This window comes from Balaenoptera acutorostrata, chromosome 8, assembly GCF_949987535.1.
Source record: "Balaenoptera acutorostrata chromosome 8, mBalAcu1.1, whole genome shotgun sequence".
In the NCBI taxonomy this organism is placed as follows: domain Eukaryota; kingdom Metazoa; phylum Chordata; class Mammalia; order Artiodactyla; family Balaenopteridae; genus Balaenoptera; species Balaenoptera acutorostrata.
The window spans coordinates 21819855-21838148 of record NC_080071.1 but is presented as its reverse complement, the minus strand read 5'-3'; the positions used below and the strand labels follow the sequence as shown (position 1 = coordinate 21838148).

Genomic DNA, 18294 nt, shown 5'->3' with positions numbered 1-18294 from the left:
AGAAATTAATTTAAAATTAAGTTTGTTCCTGCCTTGGATTCACTGGCAAATATTTTTAAATGCAGACTTACTCTATTTCCCAGCAGTCTTGTAACTGTATGTTCCGTATGTTCCATATATTCTACTGAGCTTGAGAGTAGGGATTAACTTTAGATTTGGATTCTACCCCTTTTCTAATACGTGTTCTATTTATACTTAGCATTTATGTATGTATTGCTTTGCATATATAACATTCACTCGTGTACTGGTGGTACATGACATATACAATCAGAAGGTTAAATTAAATGGAAAGTAACCAGCATCACCAACCCACCACACCCGCCAAAAAAAAATTGCATGGTAAATGGTCTACTTTTTAAGGCCTAAGAAGTATACTATGTTTTAGAGAGTATTTTCAAATGAAGTTAGAGATGGAGAAATTTCTTACGGTTATATCGCTTCAATTTATTGAAAATATCTCCCTGGTTAGAGTATAAGTTTAATTGAGGGGAAGGGATCACTTACAATGTATGTCCCTGCGTCTATATGTTGTTGTATGTATTCTTCCTTGGAATGCCTATCCTTTCTCCGCTCAGCCAGCCTGAATACTGGCACATGGTAAACACTCAGATTATGGCTCCAAAGAAATGTTGGCAATTCTTCAGAGACTGTCCTTTGTCCTACTAACTCCACAAAATGTTTCCTGACTTCCTACAGTCCACAGTGACCTCTCCTTTTTCCGAACTCTTTGTAGTGCTTAAAATGTGTGCAAATTTTTATCATTTGATGTTTTTCAAAAATGGTCTCATATTTTCTTTGTTCATATATATCTTGTCTCCCTGACTAGTTTATATGCCACTTGAGGGTAGATATTATGTCTTGTGTTTCTCTGTATCATCATTGCACATAGCTCAGTGCCTTGCACATGAAAGCATAATAGTTATGACAGTTAAATATATTCACTTAAGTGATTGCTTAATTATATTGCTCTGGTATAACCCATGGAGTTTGGTATTTAGAAAATATTGATACTCGAATGCTTGTTTTACTTTAAACTTAGTGGGCAGAGGGAATTAAATTTTTTTTTAAATCTCATTTAATAAAAGGTTAGCCAAGCCAAAGGTTAGCCAGGTTCTTCATTTTAAAAAGATACTTGATAGTTACAGACAAATGCTTTAAGGAAATGCTATGGTTGTTTTTGTATCTGAAAACATTATCTCATATTGAAGCTCTGCAGTAAAAGTTTTGAAATAATCATATACTTTTTTTCCCTCCTAAGTTCTTCAAAGCAGAATAGTTTTTGCCTTTCATATGAAGAAAATAACATAAAATTTAGTTTAAAAAAGTCTGGTACTTTTTTGATAGCTACCCTGTAAATAGGGTTCAGTTTCATTTCAGAAGACTTGTTTATATAGCTTGAAACTGTGTTTCTCAGTTAGTGAGAAGGTCTTCTGAATAAACTTACATGTCTTAAGCATTTTAGACATGTGGATGCTAAATGTTTTTGCCAAATGCTGTGCTCAAATTTTCTTAACACTTCCTTTTTACATAGTGACCAGCGTTGGCTTTGGATAGGTTTGAATAAAAGGAGCCCTGACTTACAAGGATCCTGGCAATGGAGTGATCATACACCAGTAAGTTTAATCTTTCTCGTTTAGGATAATATGGAAGGAGTATTTATTTCAATAACAAGAAAGTTGATTGTTAATTAATATAGCCATACAACCATTAAATTATGTAGATGTATCTTTTTTGAAATGGAAATAGATTCATATATATGAAGTGGGGAAAAATAAGTTACTAATCTCACTTTTATTAAAAAAATAACCATACACGTAGTCTCTCTACATATAATCCAAAAAAAATAAAAATATAGATATATAAATATAGCGGTCATTTGGGGGTAGTAAAAGTGATTTTTTTTTTCTTTTTCTTTGTTTTTTTTTCCTCTTTTTTCATAATGAGCAGCTTTTATTTTTATTATTTAAAAATATGAGTTATATAAAAAAGAAAGAATTTTAATTGGAGGAAACAATTCAGGAGAACCTTAAAAAGTCCTTAAATATTATTTCAAATGTTTACATTATCCTAAGGAGAGGTTTTAGGTAACACTTAGAGGAGCAAATTATTCTCAGGTATTAAATATTTGCTCCACCTTACCGTTGTGTCAAGTCATTGTATATTCTTTCAAAATGTAAAATTCCTTGACTTCATTTTCATATTGGAGCATATCCAAGAATAGTCGATCGAATAACTAACATTTCAACACATGCATTTAAAAAAAGTATTTTGCAAGCTCCTGATTCTTTATGACTCCAACTGTGAACTTAATACATGATTAACCTCCACTTCTGAAACTGTAGCCTCCTTTGTTTGGAAACTGAAGACCTCATGGCATTTTATAAGTCCTCGCGTGATTTAGCATCCTGACATAAAAAAGAAATGAAAAAGTTTTCCTCCCTTGGCATATGAACACACTTGAGTTATTAAAGCTGCCTAAATTACATCTAAATTGCAAATATTTATACATCAGTCTTAAATTCTCAAGCCTCTCTTGTCTTTTAAGGTGTCTACTATCATCACGGCAAATGAGTTTCAGCAGGATTATGATATCAGAGACTGTGGTGCTGTCAAGGTCAGTACAATGCTGGAAAATCTGCATATTTAAAAAATAAATCTGGCAGTATGTGCAGTCAGGCAACAGATCATGAGGTGCCTTTTGCGTGTGGAGCATGATATTAGGTGCAATGGGAGGTTAGAAGTACACCCATGGCCCAGCCCTCAAGCAACTTAACTGACACTTAATTTGAGAAGATAAAATTCATATTCAAGAAAGACGACTCTTGTTACTATGCAGTAATAAGCTCCAAATGAGTAGGCTGAGGAGGGCTAATGAAACTCAGAAGAGGAAGTGATTTCTATTGCCTATTTCCAGAAAGAGGTGGGACCTCAATTGGACCTTTAAGGATAGATAGAGTTTGTACAGGTAGGATAGGGTAAGGCATAAAAGAAAGTGGGGGTGGAAGGGAGAGGCTTAGGCAGTGAGGGGAGCAATGCAGATCAAGAAGTTTTAGTTGGTGCTGTGGTTGAAAACAAAGGTGGGAAGTTAGACTGATGCCAGGTTAAGGAGTTCGTGCATTTTTTTGGTAGGCAACAGAACATGATTAACGGTTTTTGACAAGAACTAAGGAGGGCATGAGAAGATTCATCTTGAGACAGATTTCAAGATGCAAAAGATAGGACCAGAAGACATGGAAGACCAGTTAGGCCTCTTCCTTTGCAGACTTCATTTGTTTATTCGTTCCATAAGTAGTATGTCCAAGCAGTCTGTGATGCTCTGGGGGGTCAACAATGACAAGATATAAAACAGTCGTTGTCTTCACAGAACTTACAATCTCGTAGGAGGTAAAGACAAGTAAAAGAGCAATTACAAGGGCTATGACAGACAAAGTGTAAGTTTTATGCAAGAACAAGAGTGTTATAGGAGAGTAACAATGACGGTGATGATGGTTATGATACAGCAGCTAACACTTGCTGACTCATGAGCCAGGCACAGTCATGCCACATATATTATCTCACTTAATACTTAAGCAACCTTGTCAGGTAGGTACTGTTACTGTATCCATCTCACGGGGAAGAAATGTGAGCTCTGAGTAACTTACATGATTACAGAACTGAAATTTAAACCTAGGTGTATGGGTCTACTATGCTATGTATGGCATTTATAGAAACAGTCAGAAGGGGTATTTGTTTATGGAGAAAATAGTAATACATTTTAGTTTAACTGATGTTTTGAATCCAAGCTTGCAGTAAGAAATATGCTGTAGTAAGTTAGAATAAAGAAACTTGAGTTGAAGGAAAATGTTCATTAAAAAAAGAGTTGTCTAGTGGCCTAGTGGTTAGGATTCCGGGCTTTTACTGCCAGGGCCCAGGTTCAGTCCCTGGTCAGGGAACTGAGATCGCACAAGCCACGCAGCACGGCCAAAAAAAGAAAAAAAAAAAAATCGCAAAGGGCCAAGAAGTGGATTTGGGGTGATTACCAACATTTTATAAAATGTAAGAGGATGAGGAGGGAGGAGACATCTAGAAACTATCTTTGCTATGTAAACCCAAGAAAGAGATTCAGGAAGATGATTGGCCAGAAATGTTGCACGAAGGTTGAGACCAAGTACTGAGAAGGCCATTGGAAAGCATTATTTCAAAGTAACTGTTTTAGTAAAACACTCTGTAGTATCATGCTGTTTTTATAGAATTCCCAGTTTAACACATGAAAGAATGAAAACTTAATGGAAGTTTGTGAAGTTTCCAGAACACTGATGCAATAAACTACATTCTATGTAAGTTGTGTCCCTATGTGTGAAAAGATTGGAAGGACCTACCAAAAAAACTAAACAGAAGAGACACTGATCAGTAACAAGGCCAGCTAGGGCAGTGTCTGGAAGGAGAATCTTACCTCACCTGCCACCTTCTAACCCTCCAAAATGTTGCCCTTAAGAGATAGCAGTCCAAAAACTGATGGATGCTCCTACCAGGTCCTGTCCTCCCCTTTCCTCTCCCTGTTGCTTGCTGCCTGGAATTTGTAGAGAGTCATCTTAGACCACACAGAGGAGGGCAATATCCCAGAAACACAAAGCAACGCCAAAGGTGGAACTTGGGCCCCTGATGCCAGACTTTTATGTCACTTTTCATAGGTCTGCTATGATCACAGGAGGCTGGTGTTTGGAAACCACTGAACCAAATATTCTTTTCTAGCTCGATCTTCCCAAAATTTAAAGTTGCAAGATTCTACAATTTCATATCAACAAAAAACAGAAAAAAAAAAAACAGTAATTTGCATTTTGGACATAAACACGACCCTATGCTATATTTTCTTGATCAGTCCCTTTGAAGGCTCTTGCTCAGACTGTTACTGCTTAAACACTGCATTCTTTCATGTGTTCATTCATAAACATATATCCTAGGTGCTAGAGCTAAAGCAGAGTTAAAGACCATAGGGCTTACAGTTTAGTGTTGTATAAGGGCTGCATCAACTTGAAAATATTCTACAATCCTCTTCCTCCTTTAGGTCATTGATAGGCCATGGCGAAGAAGGTGGTATTTCTATGATGACAGAGAATTTATTTATTTAAGGCCTTTTGCTTGTGATGCAAAACTTGAATGGACGTGCCAGGTTCCAAAAGGTAAATGTAGTTATTCCTTTTCACAGTCTTCTCGTGGGAACTTGTGAATGCTGAGCCAAAGTACCTAAGAGGGCATTTTCGTCTATAATTATACTTTTCAAAGCCTGTGACACTACAGCTAATATGTTAAGCTCCATCCTGCCTGACTCCTACCCCTAGTAAAATGCTACCTTACTGAAATTAGATACTACCTTCCTCTTTTGTCATGAAAGAATTTGTACAGGAGATAAAATTTAAGGCTAATTTAGGGAGATTAGGTCTTGGAATGAAGGATTATTTCAAGTGAAAGGAGAGACGAAGTAGAGGGAATCATTTTAATTTTTACTTTGTCGCAAAATGAAGGACAAAATGCAGACAGGCTTGGGAAGAATGAAGCAAAAGTCAGGAAATCAAATTTGGGCAGGTCCCAGATCTAAATTTTACAATTTAGAAACAGTTTTCAGTGAGCTCAAAATTACTAATTGTTTATCTCATTCAAATTCAGGAAACCAGTTAGCTTGATAGTAGAGCCTTTGGTGACAAAAAAGAGAGAAAGGATAATAAATAGATATCCTTTTACTTCACTTTTTAGTAGGAAAATGTCAAGGATATATTACAGAAAATGTTAAGAAGATTTTAACTCCCAAATTATTCTTAAGCAGATATTAGATATGTTAAATTAATTAATATAATGGTAAATGCACAGAAAGTTCCTAAATGAATTTCTGAACTGATCATTGAAACTAAAGGGAAATCCTCTTATAAGTTCTCAAAAACCCAAAGATTATCTCATGGAACTGCCCATTAGAAGATTGTTCTTCCTTCCTAGAAAAACGCCACCATCTTGCCTTTAAAAGAGCTTCAGATGCAACATCCAGTGCAGTAACTGGCAAGTCTCTTTCACAGGGCAAACTGGGGGGTCATTAATAGAAGGGGAATTGTGTGTGTGTGTGTGTGTGTGTGTGTGTGTGGATGGGGTTTTTCTTTTGTGTGTGTGTGTGTGTGGAATTTATTTATTTTTATTTATTTAAATTTGTTTATTTATTTGTTTGTTTTTGGCGTAGGGTCTCTGTTGCTGCATTCGGGCTTTCTCTAGTTGCAGTGAGTGGGGGCTGTTCTTCATTGCAGTGTGTGGGCTTCTCATTGCGGTGGCTTCTCTTGTTGTGGAGCACGGGCTCTAGGTGCGCGGGCTTCAGTAGTTGTCGCGGGCTCAGTAGTTGTGGCTCGTGGGCTCTAGGGCACAGGCTCAGTAGTTGTGGCGCATGGGCTTAGTTGCTCCGCAGCATGTGGGATCTTCCCAGACCAGGGCTTGAACCCGTGTCCCCTGCATTGGCAGGCGGATTGTGAACCACTGCACCACCAAAGAAGTCCCTGATGGGGGTTTTCTAAAGGAGAAATTATACCTGAGTTAGTCCTGATTATTGATTAAACCGGAAAGAAGAAAAAAGGAAAACCAGTTTGGATACCTTTCAAACAAGTGGCAAAGTAACTAATATATTATTAACTTGGACAATATCTCTGGCTTGAAGCATTAGTTGTGACACTCCTATTATTCTTTGGTATTTGGCATGCCACAGAGAGTGTCACTGCTCCCTCCAAAGTATGCTCTCACTGGTAGCTGTTCCCCTGCCTCATGTCTGAGTACTGAGGCAGACCCTAGAGTATACGCCAGGAAAACCTTAGAAATGACAAACCAGTAACCACAGGAAATATTATGAAGAACATATGGTTTTCTTTTTTCTTTTTAATGTATTTGTTATTTTAAACAAAAGAGAAGGGAATTAACTAGCTTAGCAAACATAAATCAGGTAACCAAATAAATAAATCTTTTAAATAATTGCACCCCTGCTCTCTCCAATGCAGAAACAAAATTAAAAACTAAAGAACTTCCTGTCTCAGCCTATTTGCAGTCATTTGAAGCAATCAGTGATGGTTTGATCCAGGGTTTAAATGTTATATTAACTCCCCTTTGACAGTCCCTAAATTTCTGAGTTACAGTGTGTCACATTCACTGGTTGGATATTTTCTTGGCTATTAGAACAGCCAAAGCCTGCTCAACTGGACACTTCTGTATTAATCTGTGTTTTCTGGTTTTCTTAAAGCAGTTTACCTCTTCAGTAGCCCAAATCACCAAACCTTTTCTCTAGCTCTTGCCTTTTTTATTACCCCATACAGCTGGTTCTAATTAGTCCCCTCCTCTCTAAAAGAGATATTTTGACAACCTAATTTTTTTAAATTATCATAATCACTATGGATATATATACTTTTTAAATATTCTTTTTTAGTTGCAAAAACAGTAGCAAAAATAAGGTTCATAAAAGTGTTTTTAGGAAAATGACCTATAAACACAACCTTTTTATATTGTGTTTCTTGATACCTTGTACACACATACATGTTTGTAATCCTGTGTAAAAAGACACCTTTTATTTTGCTTTTCTCACTAATTTAAAGAAATTTAAAGGTTAGGCATAGCTTTCCCCCAACATACAAATGAACAGAATTCTTTGACAAGATTACAAACAAGAAACTATGTCTCTTTTTTTAACTGATTTGCAGCACTGTTAATGGAAATTATCCAACATACAGAGGACTGAGTTACAGGGATAAACCACAGATACTGGATATATAGGCAGTCCTCGGAGTAGGGTCTTCTCGTGCATTGGCCCTGATACAATAGCAAAATTAAGAACAGCTATTTTACCCTGTAATTTCTAAAATTCCTCAAATTATGTCTTTGGCTTGAAACCAGTGTGACCTGTGACCAGAATAAAAAGGGAGAGGAAAGCAGCTAGCATCCTGAGAGGAACTGTTCTGTGCCTGGCCCTGTGCGGGGTGCTTGCATAGGGGTGATCTTACATGATCTTCACACTGTCTTTGTGAGTTAGGTAGGAGAGTTTCATTTTTTTAGAATAGAAAGTTGGGGCTCAGGGAGTTAAACAACTGATCCCAAGTAGCACAGCAGCAAAGAGTCTGAGGGCATTTAGACACTGACTCACCCAGCTTCAAAGACCATAATTCTTTGTACGGTACCATATTTCCCGCTGGGTGAATTTTATTATTTTCTTCCCAGTTTTGTCTCTCATTTTCTCAAAAGTTTCAGTACTGGATCACTGAACATTTTTTTCCAAGGATATCTTGGGAGGCAATAAACTCTACCAACCTAGGTGTATTCAAATTGCATTAGATGGAGACGTGGTTCCTGAATAACCTCATCCTACAGTGATGATTATCTTGGTGCATATTCCTTAGTGCTTCTATGTAATGTATACAGTGTATTCATTTACTTATTTGTACTTTCTAATTATTATCTATATTTTATCCATCTAGTCTTCCTTTGTGACTTCCATGATATAAGATAGAGAACTGCTAGTAATGCTGTATGAATATGTAACAAATCTGCCTTTTTGGTTGCCACAAAAACAGCTTTAGTGTGGGCCCCACAAAATTCAATGTTATGAAGTGATCATAACATGAAAGGAGATGATTTGGCCAGAAATGGACAAATCTCAGCCATACTGCAAGTCCTCTTGAGTTAGACTAAAGGGACTTATTAGTACGCCGTGGTCTGTAATTGGATACTAAACTTAAGCCATTTGCTTTCTTATACAGGTCGTACTCCAAAAATACCAGACTGGTACAATCCAGGTGAGTTAAGAAAACTAAAATTTATCCAAAGCTGCTTTTACCTTTTCAGTGACGTATTTAGTTAATTATTTAAGCCCAGGCCTAAGTGCCAGCTTCTTCTCTATCATGTCTTCAAATGAGATGAAGTGTCTCCATGCAGGGAAGGTGATTAGCTGGTGTGGGATGAGACTCTGAGGCTTTATTTATCCTTCTCTGTGAGTACAGGAGGGTAACAGAGTCACTCACTGGCTCAGGAATCCTTGGAACCTTCCAGGCAGCACTGCCCTGGCCAAAGAGAGCCAGTAATCTAAATGGATTATTATTTATAAATAGTTTTGAACAATAATCCATGCTGAGAGGGTGCAGTTTGGTTTATGCAGTCATAATTCTGCTATTTTTCTTCTTCTTTAGAGCGTGCTGGAATTCATGGACCTCCAGTTGTAATAGAAGGGAGTGAATATTGGTTTGTTGCTGATCCCCGTTTAAACTATGAAGAAGCCGTCCTGTATTGTGCTAGCAATCACAGCTCTCTGGCTAGTTTAACATCTTTTGCAGGACTAAGAGCCATCAAAAACAAAATAGCAAATGTAATTTAAAAGAACATATTTTTAAATATTTTCTTATTTTTACATTTATTCTGTTAAAAAAATTTCAAAACTCTACAAAAGTTAAATGTTCCTCTCAAGTAAAATTTGCCTAACAACATATAAGTTCATCACTTCATGTTAGAAAAGTTAAAAAGAATTGCTTAATGTTTTAAAATATTCAAGATTAATTATTAATGTCAGTTGATAAGATGAGCTTCAATAGGTAATATAAATTAGTCTAATTCCTTGTCACATTTTTTACTAAAAGTTAACTTTGTAGTTAACTTGAGATTCTGTTTCTAATAATAACTAACTTTGCAAAATAGTTTTTTGGAGGAAAAATAATTTGTATATTTTTAAATTTATAACTACTAGCAACAGGATACTATATGTCCAATTAATATATGCCCATAATTACAGTGACCATATTTTCTGTATGCAAAATACAGCCTGTGAATATAAAAAGAGTTTCTAAACTACTTTTTTGATGAAAGGACCTGGTTTATGTAATTTAGAGACCAAAGTAATGAATATCTGGAAATTATAGTGGTTTGTGGTTATGATGGGCCAGGGTATTTAAATCAAAACTCTTCTAGAAAAGTCAGCACATATAAGGATGGGTGTTTAGTTGTTTTTTGTTTTGTTTTGTTTTTGTGGTTTTTTTTTTCAGATATCTGGCGATGAGGAGAAATGGTGGGTGAGAACTACTGACCAGCTAATAGAACATCGTTTTATGCAGTATGTGACATCCTTGATGGTGCCTTTGTAAAGTTATCGTTTAAAAGAAGCAGTCCCAAATCCCCTTTTACTAAATGGAGTACTGTTTATAATTAGTTTTGAACATTAATCCATAAACTACCTAGACTAGAGAAACCAAATCCTTTAGCAAATGAGCATCAAGAAAAAGTAGTATAAAATAATGGCCTAACATTAAATTTAGAATTAAAATTACTTCAGTAAAAAACAGAATGGAACATGTAACTACATTATGAGCTGACACATCTCTCATTTTCTTTCAGCTCACGATATCCATGGCATCACTTTCCTATAACATTTGGAGAGGAATGCTTTTACCTCTCTGCCAAGACTTGGTTTAGCGGTAAGGTGAATTACAAATCCTTTAGCGTTGATTATGTAATATGTGAACTTCAGGTTCAATTACTAGCTTAATCTTGCTTTCCTTTTGATTATATGTTTGGTAGCTTTGTCATATTCTGATTTATTGCTAATGACAATAGATCAAGTTCCAAATGCAAATAAAGGTGCTTTTCACTGTGAATATTTTGACTTCCTTTATCCTAAAGTAGTTACTTAGAAATAAACTTACCACTTTCATAACCAATAAGGATATAGACAAATTCACAAAGATGAACAGGCAGCAGTTCTAAAGTATAATTTAGGTCCCTTTCCCCCTCATTAGCCTTCTTCAACTCTCTATTTCCTGCCATCAGGAACCGTGGTAACTGTGTGTGTACCAAGTGTGTGCATTTTTATAGGCAATATTGGTATGCTACAACTTACTGGTATGAGTAATAATAATAGAAGACAAAAATAGCTAGGGAAGAAAAGGAATATATTTTAACCATTTGGGAAAGATTGATTTAAAGAGACTTTCTTCACTACTGGATGGTTTTAAAAATGTGCTGAATGGAAAATTCTCACCACTGTAATCCTGCTTTTCATTTCTCAGACTTAAATAAACCAGCAGACTGTAGTACCAAGTTGCCCTTCGTCTGTGAAAAATACAATGTATCTTCATTAGAGAAATATAGTCCGGATTCTGCCGCTAAAATACAGTGCTCTGGGGATTGGATTACTTTTCAGAATAAGGTAAAAAGAGAATTGCTACGTTGTGCAAATGATGATTGCTTTCATGATGGTTATATGGCCTGTGGCAGAATGGCATCCTACCAAGTAACTTCAGTAAGATAGACTCTGCATATTTCAGTGTCTCACCTGATTCTCTACATTTTCAGAAACCAAGTTAACTCTCAAGTTAATCACGCCTACAGGTCTTTCAGAGTACCGTGTTCCTATTCTGTTGCTACTAACACTTAAACTGCCAACGTTGATCTTTCAATGAATAGTAATACATTGACTCGTCAGGACTATCTCTTTGGCATGTAGGAAACTGGCTTAATTTCTGGCTGATAAATTTTCCCCCTTAAGGAAAACATCCAAGCAGCATTTACCAATCAAATTAGACCAGCATTTCCCAAACTACTTTTTGGGAATATACACATATGCTAACAAAATGTTAATCATTGATGTTGCTTCCAGAGCAGGGTTTATGATTAAATAGCTTTGGGACATGCCACATTCTATATTTGTTTCCTTGAGATGCACAATTCATATTGGTGTATGTATCTCTTAGGAAATGCATTTGGCTGCTAAAAAGAGAGATTACTATAGTATGCTAAAACATTAATTCTCTCAGATAAAAGGAGTTTGAAGATAAGCAGGCTGGGGTTGGTATGAAAGCTCTGTGGTCTTCAAAACCAGGTTTCCTTTGTCTTTCTGCTCTGCCATCCTTAACTTATGGCTTCCAAGCTCAAGTTCAGGGTGTTCTCTCTAGAGTCTTTTCTAGAAGCCACCCAATGACTTTATATTTCTCTGGCCATTCCAGTCTGTAAGGAGGCTGAAAAAAAAAACAACCCATTTTATAACCTGTTTCAAGGAACACAATTTGGGACATGCTACTCCACACTAACATGATCATAATATCAAGAAGAAAAAGGAAGAGATGTGTCTGACAGCTGAAAGCATCTGTAGTAAAGTTAAAATATTAAGGGTATATTTTGACTTTTTAAAATTTGGACAATCTTTTTTCCCCCCAAAGTACTAGATTAATTTGCATAGTTGATGTAAATTTATGTTTTTTGTTTGTTTTTATTGAAGTATAGTTGACTGAAAATATTATATTAGTTTCAGGTGTACAACATAGTGATCTGATATTTCTATAGATTACACACCATACAAAGTTATAAAATTACTGACTATATTCCCTTTGCTATGCATTACATCCCTGTGACTTATTTATCTTATAACTGTTAGTTTGTATCTCTTAATCCCCTTCACCCCATTAGAATATCCTGTCAAGAGACAGGGGGATGATTTCTTTAAAAATGTGGTTTTTTTAATATAAGGTAATGATGAAGAATACATATTTGAAATCAAATGGAGCAGAGTCTAAATGCTGACCATACCATGCTATGGCTATTTCACTTATGGGTAAAGTTACTTAATGTCCTTGTGCCTCAGTTTTCCCATTTGTTGTGAGAATTAAATGAGATAACACTGTGCAAAGTGTTTTAACACAAGGAAGCACTCAATAAATGGGAGATTTTTTTAAAAAATAGCTCAAGGACTACTCTTCAGTTGCTTAAATTAAGTGTAGAGTTGCATTCTTGGGACTTCCGTGGTGGTCCAGTGGTAAAGAATCCACTTTACGATGCAGGTGACATGGGTTCACTCACTTGTCAGGGAACTAAGATCCCACATGCCACGGGGGCAATTGAGACCATGCGCCACAACTACTGAGCTCGCGTGCCTCAACTAGAGCCCACGTGCCGCAAACTACAGAGCCCACGCGCCCTGGAGCCTGCGCGCCACAACTAGAGAGAGAAAACCCACACACCACAACTAGAGACAAGCCCGCATGCCACAGTGAAGAGCCTGCATGCTGCAACGAAGACCCGACGTAGCCAAAAATAAGAAATAAAATAAATAATAAATGAATCTTTCAAAAAAAGAAGAGTGTAGATCTGCATTCTTTTGGTACTACTTTGTAAGTTTCTATATCTCACAAACAGAAAATTAGCAGCCTTCTAAAAGATGAGGCATTTTCTTCCTATGTGAGCTTTCCCGTGTGTGGAATCTTATACTTCATATGTGTTCTTTGTTTACAGTGTTTTTTAAGGATCAAACCTAAGTCTGTCACATTTTCTGAAGCCAGTGATGCTTGTCATACCTATGGTGGAACCCTTCCTTCAGTGCTGAGCCAGAGAGAGCAAGGTAGCAGAATTGTTTCGTAAACATGCTTTATTCTGATCTGGAGGCCATGTCCATGTTGGGAGGCTGTGGGGAATTAACACATACAAAGAATCTTATTAAATTACTTTTTACAGAGTAGGTGAAAGATTATCCTGGTAGCTAGATAAGCAAGAGATATTCATTGACATTTTTAGTATATCTTTAATTTGAACAAGTCAAATGCTTTTTTTAAAAAAAAAAATCTTTCTGACAGATTTTATTACATCCTTGCTTCCGGATATGGAAGCTACTTTATGGATTGGTTTGCGCTGGACTGCCTATGAGAAGATAAACAAATGGATGGATAACAGAGAGCTGACATACAGTAACTTTCACCCATTATTGGTTGGTCGGAGGCTGAGAATACCAACAAATGTAAGGTTTTTTTTTTTAATCAATAAACTGTGTAGCTCTATGAAATACCTGAGTCTTCCACAAATTATTGGCTTAAGAACAAGGGCCTATTTTATGAGTCGATTTATATGAAACATCCAAATAGGCAAATCTATAAAGATAGAAAGTAGATTACTGGTTGCCAGAGGCTAAGAGGCTAGAAGGATTGGTGGTGATGGCCTAAAGCATATGGGATTTCTTTCTGGTGTGGTGAAAATGTTCTAAAATTGCTTAGGGGTGATGGTTGCACAACTTGGTGAATATACTAAAAACTATAGAATATATGCTTTAAATGAATGAATTATACCATCTATTAATTATATCAATAATGCTGTCTCAAGAAGAATGACAACAGAGCTTCCCCAGCCTTCACGTAGATGCCCTAGTTTTTCATAGTAGTATCAGATTCCATAACACTTATTTCATAACCATGTAAAACCATCACTAGTGAGTTGCAAATAAAAGCTAATATAAATGCTTTACTTATCATCTTGGAATTTGGAGCTGTCAGCCTCAGTCTCCTGAGGTTAAAAAGTACAAAATCGGTGATTAGTGATCATTTTTCCCTAAGATCTAAATGTAAAGAAGCTATAGAAGGGAAGAAGGCATTATATTAACAGTAGTTACCCTGTACCATGATATTGCTGCCCACTGCTTCTGTCTTCCTTATTTACTGGATACAAACCACCTTTTGCACAAAAGGCAAAGATTAAGAGATTAATTTTAAAGTTGAATTCCAAAAGTACATCCTAGACATCAACTGATATTCCTGATGCAATGGAACTTTGCTCAAGGTTGACGTTGGTGGCAAAGGGAACTGTGAAACGTGTAATTATGTACAAAGTAAATATCAAAATAATGCTTGGTTATTGTAGAACATTTGGAAGTTATAGAAGAGTAAACAAAATAAAGAAAAATGTCAACCCTTATCCTGCTTATACTTAGGCTGGTAGCTTTTAAACTTTTAACTCATGACCCATAGTAAGAAATAAATTTAAATTACCATTCAGCACATAGATATAAATAATATTGAATTGCAACAAAAGTTTCAGGAAATAATACTTACCCTTAGAGCTTATATTTCTTTCTTTTCTATTCCACTCTAGTCTGATCTAGTCTAGTCTAGTCAACCTATTCTCTGTGTTCTATCCTATTCTAGTTCATTATCACAAATAAGAATCAAGATCCACTGAACTGATTTCATGACCTACTAAATAGGTCTCAAACCATATTTGAATCCTGATCTAGGAAATCACAATGAATATTTCAGCATTTTTCTTCTAGGGCTTTTCTATACATTGTCTTCTTGACATAGATAAGATCATAGTATATATACTATTGTATCTACTTTTCTCAGTATTATATCATAAGTAGTTTCTTATGCCATTAAAAGATGTGCTTGATAAGCATTTTGATGGTTGCACAATATTTCTTGATAGATATACCATCATTTACCTAAACAATGCTGGGTATTTTGGCTGTTTCCAGTTTTGCATAATCCTAAATAGTGCTGCAATTAACATCTTCGTGCATAATCTTTGCTATATATTTCAGGTTACCTCCCTAAGATAGATTTAGGAAGTGATATAGCCAGATCAAAAAATATAAGTAGTTGTAAAACTCTGGTTACCAAATTGGTTTCCAGAAAGGTTTATGAGTTTACATTTTTGTCAGCAATATATTGTGATTACTTTTCTATTCATACCAGTGTATTAATAATTTCCAACATTTATTGAGCAGCTAATATGTGTCAGACACTCTGCTAATGCATCACATGCATTATTTCATTTAATATGCACAATAGATGTGAAACAGTCTGTACTCCTCTCCTATCTTAGAAATGTGGAGACAAACAGAGAGAGTCATGTAACTTGCCAGAAATCATGCAGGGTATGCGTGCAGAGTCGACATTTAAATCCAAGTCTGCAGAGCCAGCATTCTTAGCTTCTCTACTGCACTGCGTCTACTACAATGCTCTAAGGAGAATTATCTTTTAAAAATTCTTGCTAATTTGGTAGTTTAAATGATATCATATTTTCATTTATATTGCTCTGATTTCTAATGAAAACATATAAATTCAGTAATAATTTGAATTTCATCCAATGTGAATTTCTTATTCTTTGACAGTTTATCAAGGCCTTCATGTATTTCTTATTGATTTTATGACTATGTAAATATTCAGTGTGCTAACCCTGTGTTTCTTGCATTTATTGCAGATATTTTCACAGGTTTTTTTTTTTTCTTTAGGTCTAATACCAAAAATATTACAGAAATAAGTTTTGATTTTTTTGGTATGTGTTCAACTCTATTTCTTTTTTTCCCTCCATTGCTTTTAGGTTAGAAAGTCCCTCATGTAAATGTTAGTTAAATGTATGCCTTTATTTTCTTCATTTTGTTTTATAGCTTGCTTTTTTGTTCTGACAGTATGATACATCCATGGTATATGGCATATGTTGTCAATGGTTACTTAATCCTTTTCCCTAATCCTGGCCAATTGTCTAGCATCATTTGTTGCATATACTTCCATCTGTTAATATCAATATAGAATGCCTTTTTTATCATATGTGAAGTGTGCATGTGTATGTATCTGTGTGTGAGACATATTCTTGTATAGCTCCCACACTGGTCTAAATACTATAATGTTGCCATATTTCAAAAAATATAATAGGATTAGTTATCCTTTATTATATGCCTTTTAAAAATATTTTTAGCTGTTTTTGTCTATTCTTCAAGACAAACTAGAATTATTTAGTTAATTTCCAATCTAAACAATTAAATAGAAAACTTCTGGTGAGAATTTGACAACATTTTAGGAAGAATTGACATCTTTTTATTAATTTTCCCTCAAGAATATGGTGTAACATATCTCTCCATTGATTCAAGTCTTCCTTTTAAATTCCTCAGTGAAGTTTTTAGAGAAGTTCTCTTTCTTTTTGCCATTGAGAATGGCAGCTTTTTAAAACTGTCTTACTGATATGTAGGAAATCTATTATTTGAGTATTTTTGTATATTTATTTCATAGGCATCCATCTTACTAAAAGCTCTTATTATTTCTCAGTTTTTCACTAGATTTTCTTGCGTTTTCTAATTAGATAATCATAATTTGCAAATAACCGTTCATGCTTCACTACATGTGTAGGACTTCCAGAACCATGGTAAATACCAGGAGTAATAAATAACATCCTAGACTTGATCTAGACTTTAATGGGAATATCTGCAGTCTTTCGTTATTATATTTGATGTGGACTTTTTGTTTAAGATATATCATTTATTTAGAATTTTTATTCTGGAATAAGTAGTGGATTTTCTAAAACTTGTTTTCACCATCTATTGAAATTGTCATACAGTTTTTCCCATTAGGCCTATGGATATGTAGTAAAATACATTAATAGATGTTATATTAAACCATTTTTATCTCCTTATCATAAAATCTAGTTGCTGAGAGTGGCTTATTTTAACTACTGAATTAGATTTGTTAGAATTTTATTTGGGAATGTTTTCATCTCTGTTCATAGAGTTAATTTTTTTATGCTTTTTTTTTTCTGATCATGTCAGCTTCATAGGATGAACTGGGTAGTTTTCTGCCTTTGTGTTTTGAAATTAAGACTCAGTCTGGGGAATTATCTTTCCCTGAAAGTTTGAAGGAACTGTATACAAAACCATGTGATATTAGAACCCTGTTCAGAGATCATTGTTTAATACTAAAGGGATTTGGTGTAGTAGGTGAGGGCTAAACTCTAAAGTCAGATTGAGTTTGAATTCCATTCAGCCATTTCATATGCCTTAGGAAGTTCACTTAACTTTTCTTAAGTCTCATTTTTTCATCTGTAAGTTCTTTTTTTTTTAATTAATTAATTTATTTATTTATTTAACATCTTTATTGGAGTATAATTGCTTTACAATGGTGTGTTAGTTTCTGCTTTATAACAAAGTGAATCAGTTATACATATACATATGTCCCCATATCTCTTCCCTCTTGTGTCTCCCTCCCTCCCACCTTCCCTACCTCACCCATCTAGGTGGTCACAAATCACCGAGCTGATCTCCCTGTGCTATGTGGCTGCTTCCCACTAGCTATCTATTTTATGTTTGGTAGTGTATATATGTCCATGCCACTCTCTCACTTTGTCCCAGCTTACCCTTCCCCCTCTCCGTATCCTCAAGTCCATTCTCTAGTAGGTCTGCGTCTTTATTCCCCTCTTGCCCCTAGGTTCTTCATGACCTTTTTTTTTTTTTTTTTTTTAGATTCCATATATATATGTTAGCATAAGGTATTTGTTTTTCTCTTTCTGACTTACTTCACTCTGTATGACAGACTCTAGGTCCATACAAATAACTCAGTTAAGTTCTGATACTGTTGTTCCTACAACACAATGTGAGGATTGCGTAAAATATTTCATTTAAAGCTTTTAAGCACAGTACCTGACATATAGTTTTAAAAATGAGCATTATTATTAATTTTCAATTTCCTCTAAAGTTACTGGTACATTTTAGTGTTTCTACTTTTCCTTATAACAGTT

General features: G+C 35.3%; 1 protein-coding gene across 3 annotated transcripts in view; it reads left to right on the top strand.

Annotated features, from left to right (window-relative positions):
- The window catches only part of LOC103007881 (CD302 antigen), a 134051-nt gene that overhangs the window by 41576 nt on the left and 74181 nt on the right, over nt 1–18294 (top strand). For all 3 annotated transcript variants that reach the window (XM_007183155.2, XM_007183153.2, XM_007183152.2), the window contains exons 14-23: nt 1532–1613; nt 2546–2614; nt 5045–5159; nt 8748–8783; nt 9174–9349; nt 10020–10087; nt 10369–10448; nt 11040–11179; nt 13258–13363; nt 13596–13756. In XM_007183155.2, coding sequence (XP_007183217.2) covers nt 1532–1613; nt 2546–2614; nt 5045–5159; nt 8748–8783; nt 9174–9349; nt 10020–10087; nt 10369–10448; nt 11040–11179; nt 13258–13363; nt 13596–13756 — 1033 coding nt within the window. The remainder of the gene's footprint in view (nt 1–1531; nt 1614–2545; nt 2615–5044; nt 5160–8747; nt 8784–9173; nt 9350–10019; nt 10088–10368; nt 10449–11039; nt 11180–13257; nt 13364–13595; nt 13757–18294) is intronic.